Below are 11262 nucleotides of genomic sequence, written 5' to 3'. Positions count from 1 at the left end.
ATCATTCTTTTCACGCTCAGCCAAGGACTGGAAAGGCCTTCCACACATCACCGCAATCACCTGCCCATCAACATCTGCGAATAGTTTAGCAGCGACCTTTAACAGCAAATAATATTTGTACCTTACGTTTTTTCTTTGTTTATTCAATCTGCTTTTTCAATGTAACCCACCCGTTATGAAATACCCCAAATGCTGGGTCCTTTAAGGTAATAAAGTGAAGTGAGGGAAGGAAAAGTGGTCGAGGATAATTTATTTTTAATTGAAATACTTTATTTTTCAAAGCTGGCTTCCCTGTGTGCTAAATCACTATTCTTGTTTAGGGGGAGGACCATATGAGCACCAGAATTCGGAATGAATTTAATTCTGATGGTGCACCTGACCTGCCCCTCGTCCACACTCTGCCCGTCGTGAGGCTGCTTCAGCCAATGATCGACGGCACAGATGACATGGAGTTTGACTACAGAGGTAAGGTATTCTGCATAAGTAATGTACTGGCCCTACTGAAAAATCCGGTATGAATTTTAAACCGGAACCGCATACCGGGTTATTGTACAGGATTTGCGATACCGGATTACCGGAATATCCTGTATAAAACAGGACAGTCCTGTATAATACAGGACTCTCCTGTTTTGTACAGGATACTCCGGTAATCCGGTATCACAAATCCTGTACAATAACCCGTATGCGGTTCCGGTTTAAAATTCATACCGGATTACAGGACAGTCCTGTATTCTACAGGCTAGGCCCGTATTATACAGGAGGGCCCTGTATCACAGGACAAAGGCAAGAATAAAATGCTTCAAATATATTCCACTTGGACTAAATCTGCCCAAAAACTGGGGCCGTAAGTGTACATGCCAAATGCTGCAATATACAGAGCTTCAGAAACTGGTAATCTGCGATTATCAGCGACTCGTATTGCAGTCGATGTGCAATTGTGTTATTTGCTCCCAGCTTTTACCAAGTATTGGTAGCTTGGTGAGTATTATAATGCATCAAAAAACTCCAAAAGATGTTTATTTTTTCGCATGTCTTGAACCAGCTCACTGAGATAATAATTTAACTCTTTGCGACGATCTACCGGCGCTGGGGTCTCTACAGGGTGCTGGCCAATGAAGTAGTGAAAAGCACCTGCAGAAAACAAAATATGATTGGTAGTACATAATGCCCCCACCTTATCATTTAATTGGGCACTGACACACAACATAATGCATTGAGCACTGTGACATGCAACTTACGGCCAATGGCTTGTAGCTTTTCAGGGGTCATTGGCTTCCTGCCCACTGTCGAGGCTTCTGACTTCAGGTTCCGATGGCAAGCTTCCCCGGTAGCGCTCCTTTCCAGGAGTTGTGTAGTCGTCAAAGGCTGCGTCCTTGCAGAAACGCGAATCTTTGGGTGCCACCATAACTGCTGCCCACGTTGCCGAAGGAATAAAAATTCCATTCCCGAGGTGGACCTGTATGCAATAATTACAAATGCATACCCCAGTAGCACAAACGCGGCTCTGAATTGCGGGCCCTCATGGGCCCAGACAAGCCACAGACAAGCAAGGCGTCTCAAGACGCCAGGCCCTGAGCATTGGCAATGCTGAGTATCGTGAACGCACCTCGCCTTCCATATTTGAATCAATAATCTATTGAAAATTTGCGTCGTAACATTGTTGGTGTGTAAACAGGTTGCTCGGACGATTCCGATGCTTGCGTGGTCATCCTCCATTATTTACGGCACATACCGCAGCATCGATGCGATGCTTGATGTTTGTTCAAGGGCTTGAGCCGCTCCCCCTCAGGACGCTTATCGATGATTGCTCTCGCACCTGTACACCACATGCCTCTGTAAAGAAAGAATACAAACTATAAAACTAATTTTAGTCGTGTTATCATGAAGGACAAGCAATTTCGGTATGTAACTGAAAGAAAATTTTGCGCTATTCCGTCCCTCTACGCTGTGCAATCTACAAAGTTTTAGTTAAAAAGACACTGGACAGTTAGAACGTTTCTGTTGACGTCGAGCATATCCCCGAGACGGAGGCAGTACTTAAAGAACAGAGTGATTTAAAATGCGTACTTACGTCCTAGCAGCACGATGTCGCCGTCATAAAATCCGCCTTCACCGCCGTGGCCTCCACCGGTCAAATGTTCACCACTCACGTCTTTCGGAGCGAAGTCATTCATCACTGAGACAAGGATGATAGGGTACCACCATATTTGCACTGGACGTACGCATCAAAGGCGATGTCATCTTTGATCATGGATTGATCAAGGCAACACGAAGAAAGGCGCAAAAATTTGTATAACACAAATTCAAAGCCAACGAACGAGTGCCAGCGTGTTTTCGCAGCTACCTTCATCGCTTGACACTCAATTTCCCAGCCGCTGGAGAGAAAAACCTGTTCCCAACAAACGCAGGAAAGGCGGGGGAGGACTTCTGCATAAAGTCACCGCGCTGCGACCGGGCACAGTGAACAAGCAGAATCGGAACCTCCTCGCCACTTCATGGAAGCCTCGCGGGTAGCGTGGTCGGGAGGGCGGCTTAAAATGCTCGGTCGTGGGTTGTAGAGTGAGCGCCTCCGCACGCCGCTTCGCGGAACGGCACTGGAAGGGACAGGACAGAAAAGCCAGGAATGCGCAGGTTTTTTTTTTTTTGCGACCGGACCAAGGAAAAGCAAGGGCGGTGAGGAGAGAAAAGAAAAAAGCTTTGAAAAAAAACTGCGCAAAGACGGGTTACTCGTGTAAGGTTTCTACAGGTGGTTTTTGTTTTTATTTTGTTCTCTCGAGCGCTGTATCTTTTAGCTAGCACGAAGCGCCGCCCTTAAGGGAACACCCCAAGCGGCCGGCTCCGTTGAATTAACCTTTTCTTGTTTGTCGATAGAAATGTTCTGGGCGGTTTGTGATTAGTATGTGTTCCTGATAGAGTGAAGGGTGGGGCCACTCGCGATGACGCTTGGACAAGTTGCGTTATCAATGGGCGATCACTTGAAGAAGAAGTGCAAAGAATTCCTGCACGAAAACCAAGAATTTTCTTTCTTCATCGATGCGTCGCTAGAGGCTGCCGCTAGCGAACATTAAGAAAGCTGCTGCAATGAACGCGACAGTAACAAACCTTTTTGAGCCTCTGGCGCAGTCACCGGAGGCTCGCCATGTTTATCAGCCAGTCTTGAAGTTCTGCATTGTGAAATCCAGAGTAATCTTCGAAGGACTTACGAAGGCTGCTGGCGGATATATACTAGCCGGTTGCCCGCACACAGCAGCCCTGGCTTTGTCAGGGTGCTGCACGGGAAGCAGCCCCCGCCTTTCATGCAGAAACTGCATGTTTTGCCACTGCGAAGCTCACGCTTAGCCCTTTTCTTTTCCTAGACCTTTCAACAAAACCGTGTATGTGTTGATTATCGCACTTATGCGCACGCTGCCCCACCCCCTTCCCTTAAAAAATATCTGCTGGCGTACAACAGTCAATCTGCAGACCAAGCACCAGAACCGCAGCACATATCGCTCTGAATACAGGCTGGTATGTCCGGTTTGAGCTCCGTACCGGACTAGTCTGTCCGGTTTGAGCTCCGTACCGGACTGGTCTGTCCGATTTGAGCTTCGAACAGGGAATGGACTGCCCCGTATGAGCCCCGTACCGGAGCGGTCTGTCCGGTTTGGGATCGATACCGGACCGGTATGAACCGGTATAGCCATCAAACCGGACGGGTCTCGCCGGTATGAGAGTGATACCGGACCGGTATGAAACCGATATGTTCCGGTAAAATCCGGTTTGCCGCGATACCGGATTTTTCAATAGGGGGAGTAGCAAGAAAAGCATTTCCTTCCCTGTGCACTTCTTTTAATGTCACATACAGCATGCAATTTCACAGCAGACACTGTGTTGTGTGTTCGTTATGAACACCATGGGGTGCTATGCAGGACAGAAAGGGTTGAATCTCTCATGGGTAATAAAGAGTAAAGCATGACTGGAAACAACACTGGATAAAGTTGTTGTGCATGGGGTTGCAAGTGTTTGGGCAAGTAGAGAAAGGCTGCATCAATGGGCATTATAATGGTCGGCTGCTCAAAGCAACGTCTGTACACAGAGGACACGTTTGCCTTGGCTCCTTACAAGCATGCCAGTGAAGTGCTGCTGTTCTGCACCAGAAGGTGGGGAGTAAGCTCAGGTGGTGTGGTACGTGGTGAGCGTAGTCAGTGCTGCGGTCTTAATTAACTGCAACATTCTCACATCTGGATGTTTTTTGTTTGTGCATCTTGTTTAGGCATTCTTGCATCACTTTCTCAGCAGTAAAAGATTTCATTTGGGTGCAATTCTTTGAAATGTGTGCTGCTTATCTAGTACAGTGCCATATCGATGTACTTCCATGCCGCAATGCCTGACTTCTTGTCCCAAATACTTACTGCAGCTGATCTGTTTGCAATGTTCAAAGCCTTCTTCGTAACCTGGCTGCTTCTTTAAGCATGTTTTTAGTTTTGTATGCAGAGATGTTACTGCACAGTATTTGATTTTTTGCGTCTTAGAAAGGTGCTTCATAGGCTATGGTCCTTCCTGTTATATAGTAGGCTGCTGTTTACCTTGTGTATGTAGCATGAACTTGGAAAGCTTCTGGGCTTTTGAAGATAGCATCACTGATGGCAGTGCATTTGCTCACAGGGGAACTGTGGAGCAATAGTTTGTGTGGGCAGCATCGCCACGAAAAATAGAACAGCGCAGAGAGGTGAAGCAAAGAGCTTTGTTACTGCTTTTATACAGTCATTTATTTAGTTTCAATTGCCTGTTGTGCACGCATTATTTACAACACAGCTGTGTACGCAGTAGCGACGCTGGTTACAAGAATGGTGCTGTATGGGGCAGTGTAAAACAAGAACACTGCAGGAGTTTTGAATTGCTTTTTGATGCAGGACTAACATCTGAAGTCATGAGAAAAAACAGTGATGCACTGTAGTTTGTACGTGAAGCTAGCAAACGCGATGGATACTGTTTCATAACCTTGGATTTATCTCGTCCCGCATATTTTGGTCTTTTTGGTTGATTGCAGATGACCAGTGGGAGCCAACCAGCCTTGATGGAGGCCAGTCACAGCCATCAGTGACCCCTCCTGGAAGAAGCGGGACAGCTGCAGTAGCTCCAGAGGCCACTGAGGATGACAACAGCACCTCGTCACCCATCGTTCAGCCTGATGCTGCTTCCAACACAGTTGTATCTGGAGCTGATGCAAACTGCACCATTGCTGCAGCAGTGGCCACTGGGGACAGTAGGGCTCCGAGAGGGCGGATGGCCCTTTTAGAGAGAACCCTATCAGACGAAAATGATGCACGAGCTGCTCTCCTTCGGGGGGAGCATGTGCTCCGCCTGCAACTCATGCAGGAGGACCACAAAGACGTGCTTTCTGAGCAGCATCGCAAGAAAACTTTTTATGATGAAATCAACGATTTAAAACTTGAAGCGCAACGAAAAAAAAACAAGTTTGAAGAACAAGTTCAAGAAATAGAGATTGAAAAAGTGAAGCTTGACCTCGAAATCCTGCAGACTGAGAAGGCGATAAAGCAGGAACAGCTTCGCAGATTGCAAGAGGCTCCAAATTGAACAGTACCCAGCTTGGGCGAAATTGCAATGCTGTTGGACAACTCCAGAACCAAGCGGCTTTTCCCCGTCAAAGGACGCCCTTCCAGCAAATGGCGTCGGCCAATTCTCATGAACCTGCTCATGAACCTGCTCATACTCATGACACTGCAGAGCGACGACTATCCTCATCCATGGAGGGATGGGACTATCCCATTTCATTGCTACTGCCTGCATTGTCACGCTAGCGGGCCCATGAGAATTGGCCGCGCCATTTGCTGGAAGAGCGTCCTTTGACGGGGAAAAGCCGCTTGGTTCTGGAGTTGCATCACGCTTCTAATTAAACAGTGCCCCAGCTGACTTGAAAATGGAATGCTGTCTGAATGTTTGCGCTAGTATGTTGCAGTTCATATAACTACACCTTGTTTGCACACGTGTGCCTTTAAGCGCATGGCACAGTGTGGACAAACATGTTGCCCTACCACTACCTTGCATGCTAGACAAGCTATCGCACAAAAGAAGGTTGGTCATGTGGCAAACAGGATTGTTGTCTTCACCTGCTGGTATCACTGTGTGGAGGCTGCAGATGTGCACTCAAATTGCACTTTGTGTTTATATTTTGAAGAAGCTGTAATGCTATAGAGGAAAGGCCAGAACCTTATTTGGCTTCCCAAAATGCGCTGTAGGGAACAACAGCAGGACGCATGACAAAAGTTCCTATCAAAACAGTTCAATATCCTGTGCAAACAGACCACAGAAGAAGTTAATACATGCATCTGATGTCTTGAACTGTGCAGCAAAAGAATATGAGCAGTTTGATGAAGCAGTTCAGCATACCTGCTGAAGCAATGAGAAAAATGCACCTTGATTTGGGACCATAATGTTATAGTATTAAAGATGCAGCACAGTTCTCGCAGCCAAAGCAGCAATATTTCGCACTGTTCAACAACGCACAAATTGCACACCTGCCGTGCCCTACGATCATGACTGTTACGCCTGCAGCAAATCCGAGCAGTATTTAATGAATGTTAAAGCAAAGCCAATGAGGTAGGAGGTCCTAAAAAAGTTAATTGTGTTCCTTGAAAATTCTTGACAGCAGGATAAGCTGAAATATTTTTCCTGGTATGCAACCACCTTGACATCAATCGCACCTTGGAATGCATGGTGAAAGCATCAGTTTCAAGCTAGATACTGGCTACAGCAAGAATAGTGTGAACTTGCACGCAATGTGACTTCCTGGATAAAACCTGGCAGCTCAGCTGTCTAGGTCCAAGAGATCTCTACAAGACATAGCATACAGCATGTGACAACTAATTAGAATCGTCAGTGACTGCAAAACATAAGAATAAAGTGAATGCAAAACAATAAATGAGATGCAATGAGAAAGCACAGAAGTCAAGAAACCCTTCGTTATTGACAAAAAAACCAGTGAATAAAATTAGCACGGCACTCAACCTACAAAGAATTACATTCAAGAAGGGTACAGAGGTAAACAACAAAGTGAACAATAATAATAATCGTAAGAGCATATAATACATTTCACCAACATTTCACCATTGGTTAAAAGCTGTGAATCGCATCAAAGTGCCGTCTGTCAGCCGTATCAGTGTGCCATTTTTCACCAGTCTGACCGTGATCAACATGACGACATCTACGTAGATGTAATAAACTGCACTGCCAGCACTGCCAGGCTATTGCGACTTTGACAGAAGACTGTGCTTCGTTTCTTCTGCTGCAGCGTTGTGCTGTTTTGTTCCGCTCCCATCCTGCGAGGGATGTGCCCTGCGTTTCATTGCCTACAGGCTGAGGGATGGGCTGGACCTCAGGGGATTAAACAGTAATGTTGAGTGATCCAAGATACTCTGAGCCTTGGCAAAAAGGCTGATGCAGTCGCTCGTCACTATGAACTTTTCATTCCTGTCCCTTTGCTCGTGAAACCTTTTCAATATGTAAATAAGTTTTCGTAAAAGTTCCATTAAACCTGTTTGTTTTTGTTTTCGAAAGTTCAAAGCTTCAGTCCTTCCTCAGCCTGGAGACTCGAGACATGCTACCAAATAGAGCCTGGATTCGAAGAGATGTCAAGAGAGACAACTCGGCGAAACACAGAACAACTCCACCGCCTTACGTAAGCTGGAGCACTGCAGCTAGCGCCGGCTATGTAACAAAATCTACAGCCTAACTCTGAATACACAGTTGCTTTCCTGTTCATGAATGAACGGGTCTGCACCTTGAGTCTTTCCAACAAAGTGCCCAAGCATACGATAGTGAGAACATTAAAGGTTTTAGACACACAATTTGAGTTTGCCGCTGCGGTGGCTCAGTGGTTACAGTGCTCAGCTACTGACCCAAAAGACGCAGATTAGATCCCAGCTGCGACGGTCAAATTTCAGTGGAAGCGAAATGTTAGAGGCCTGTGTAGTGTGCGATGTCAGTGCGCTTTAAAGAACCTCAGGTGGCCGATATTATGGAACCCTCAGCTACGGCGTCCCCCTAGCCCTCGCCGCTTTGGGATGTGAAAAAGCGCGCAGAAAAAAAACAAACGTAATTTAAGTTGCACGTTCCCTTCTTTAAATGATGCGTTAGACATTAAAAATACATGGAAGAGCGTGTGGCATTTCCCTACGACTGTGAAATAATTTATAATTGAATTTGTTTTTTCATGCTCTTTTGGTTTCATCGAACGAACGATGGCTGTGACGTATAGTTGGCCTTCAGGCCACGTGAGGCACAAAAAAGCCTGCAATATTGCCGCCAGGTGTCCCCGGGCAGCGCCGAAAGGACGAAGAAGTGAGGAACTCGCGTGCTCTCGGAGCTGGGATTCTGCTTCTCTGTTTGCGGCCTGTATCTAGCCTGTGTGATTAAAGGCCTACTTGACCGAAACTTTACTTCGACTCGCTCGATATAGTGTGATATGTTATTAACAATATATATATTTAATATTAGGGCTGTGAAGCGTCTAGAATTTTAGTTAGAAGCGTTCAAAAACCTCTGTAGCAGACGACGCAGACCCCTAACGGTGTGCTGAATAACTAACAAACCTGACCGGAAATGACGCACATTTGAGACACCGGCATCGCCGGCTCGCCAGTTTCAGGCGTTCTGATGTGAGTGCGCGCCCCTTGTAAGCTCTTCTTCTGGCGCGTTTCTGGCTGTTTTCACCGCGAAGCTCGATGGTATCTGAGAAAAATAAACTGCTGGCATCATGTAGACGAAGTGCATGGCCGCGGAAGGGAATACGAGGAATGCGGAAAGCACAATGTGTACCTCTCGGCCGCTGCCCTTCACCCCCGATCTCGAAAGCTGGTGTCAGCTGTCTGGAGCTCAGGTTTTAACGTGAATTCCCCTCTCTTCTTCAAAAAAGATAATGGTGGGTCACTGACGCTTCTGCCTCGCGCTAACCCCTTTTGTGGGTTGGGCTTTGTCAATAGACCTGTCCCGGTCTACATCATGCATCAGAGCACCTACGTCTTTCTGGCCCGATCGGCAAAGCATGCCACGAACCGAAGGCTTTGAGGCGTCTCTAATCGGGAGAATAAAGAGGAGGGGGGAACCGCTTGTCACAAGCTAGCTAAGCCGGTCCAGAAGTTAAAGTGGACGGCTTTGCTCATCGAGCAACGCCCTTTTGACGGCACGTTATTTACACCAGGCAGAAGTCTAGGAGAGGTCTGCTTCGTCTGAAAAGGAATCAACATATGCACACCCGTTTATTGCAGGTACGGCTCTGCCCAATGCGCAATAATGCCGTCGTGCGCCGAGTGTATCTGCTGCCTCGAAGATTTGCAGGCCGGGCTGAGAATCCTGGAAGGCCACACAAGCGTTATTGAAAACGTCGACTTTCTTACTGCCTCACGCCATTCACACTTGAGGTCGATTACAGGAAGCTTCAGCGTTACCATTCGAGACGCGTCTCCAAGACCCCAGAGAACTGCACGCATGTTATTTGAATGATAATCTTTTCAAATAATTTTGATTTTATTTAGTAGGGTAAGGGCAGGTTGGTGATCCATAACATATAAATACCATAACATATAAATATCAAATTTATATGTTTGGTTAGAGACACCTACGGTAATTTGCGCGGTGGGCGTATACGGTCGACTGGGGTTTGGCAACCACGTCGTTCTGCCCAGCTGTGTGGTTTGAAAAGATTAGAAAAACCTTTCCGTCCCTGCAGTACACGGGCTTTAAGTGGTTCTAGGTAAATACTGTAATGAACGCAACGCATAAGTTTTTGTTCATTTGAATCGACATGTATTTCGCAACGCGCAGTGGCTTGCCCGACCGAGGCGCGCAAAGATGAACCAGCCCACCATCGGCACCGCACTGATGCCACGGTCCTCGAAGAGAAAAATATATATTTATTTTGCAACAGAAATTTTGCTTCTGGCATATTCTTTCGCCTAACGCAGCACTTAATTCTCTTCAGCTCTCTTTTTACACATCCATCTGTTTTTATTGATTTAACTGGCGTTCACAGCACCTGTTCCAAATTTCTGTGCACAGGCAGGAATACCTTTCGACGGGGGAGAAAAATGAGAAGGAAAAGAAGAAGGCAGGTCATTTTTTTTTATCAAGACAGCAACCATATTGCACGCACAGTAGAGCGCACATGTGCTGTTGGCACGCGCGTGCCCGCTCAAAAAAGCCGACTTTATAATACAAGCACTTCTACTTGGCCTCCATTTGAATATGCTTCCTTCCTCCGCTATATCCGAACTTTGCACAAGCTGTAATCGAATACTGCCAGGCAAACAGCGCTCACAAGCATTGCGGCGCGATCATGTTCACTGAGGTTGAGCCAGGACTTTTCTAGTCTACTACAGCAAATAAAAGACGTTTAAAACTTTTTCTAGGGCGTTTCATCTGCTTCAAGATTTGTGTTTTCACATATAACCAGTATTTATCGCACAAAGTGCTGCACGCGCTACCGCTACCAGCGCTTTGCTCGAGCCGCAACGAGCAGACGCTCCGAACCCGTCCGGAGTACAGTCTCAAACATGCGTCACTTCCGGCGGGCGGCAATGGCGCCCGTTTTTCCAGTTTCGGTATTGAAAACTCCGATTTTTGCGTGCCTTTTTCACCGTAATTGCTTGAAACTGGAGAGTAATGTTTTGTGGGTAGCATAATAGGGGGGTGTACTATGAAAAAACAACGTTTTTACGGTTTGAAAAATTTCGGTCAAGTAGGCCTTTAAGGACCCATCTGTGACATTTGTGGTGGAGGTGCTGGGTACATCGCCCTGGAATATGTCGCACACCCCTCCTATGACCGAGGACCCCAGACCTCTCCCTATCGACACGCCAGTGCATCGGGTCAGTCGCGGCAATCTAGGACTGCCCCCTGAGCATGGGCTGTTGGAGACTACCTCGGCACCTGGCCGGCTGCCTCCTGAGCTCAGGCCATTTGACGCTACCTCGGCGCCTGCCCCTCAACCAGTCATGCAAGGCGCCGCGTACTACACCCTCCACAACCCACGGCTACAAAAATCCTTTCACGGGACTCAGCTGGAGGACGTGGAAGATTGGCTCCTCCAGTTTGAACGTGTCGCCGCATTTAAAGAGTGGGATGACGCCGCCAAACTGAGACGTTTTCTTCAGCTTGGAGGACGGTGCTCGGACGTGGCACGAAAACCGTGAGGACGCTCTTTTGTCATGGCATGAGTTCCGACGTCAATTGCTCGCCTCGTATGCCAGCGCTGATCGTCGGGAG

The 11262-nt window shown here is 47.1% G+C and overlaps 1 protein-coding gene across 1 annotated transcript; it reads left to right on the top strand.

Moving 5' to 3' along the window:
• The first annotated feature begins 332 nt into the window (after positions 1 to 332).
• Positions 333 to 5577, top strand: LOC149345026 (uncharacterized). The gene is made up of 2 exons (XM_089542816.1): positions 333 to 465; positions 5030 to 5577. The coding sequence occupies exons 1-2, from the start codon at positions 333 to 335 to the stop codon at positions 5575 to 5577; spliced, it is 681 nt and encodes a 226-aa protein (XP_089398942.1).
• Positions 5578 to 11262: the final 5685 nt, after the last annotated feature.

Source organism: Amblyomma mixtum, chromosome 5 (genome assembly GCF_055824585.1).
Source record: "Amblyomma mixtum isolate Tamu chromosome 5, ASM5582458v1, whole genome shotgun sequence".
In the NCBI taxonomy this organism is placed as follows: domain Eukaryota; kingdom Metazoa; phylum Arthropoda; class Arachnida; order Ixodida; family Ixodidae; genus Amblyomma; species Amblyomma mixtum.
This window is presented reverse-complemented; position numbering and strand designations above follow the sequence as displayed.

Coding starts and splice junctions, on each gene's coding strand:
- LOC149345026 (XM_089542816.1), top strand. CDS start 333: ATGAGCACCAGAATTCGGAATGAATTTAATTCTGATGGTGCACCTGAC. Junction 466..5,029: donor CATGGAGTTTGACTACAGAG/GTAAGGTATTCT, acceptor GGTTGATTGCAG/ATGACCAGTGGGAGCCAACC.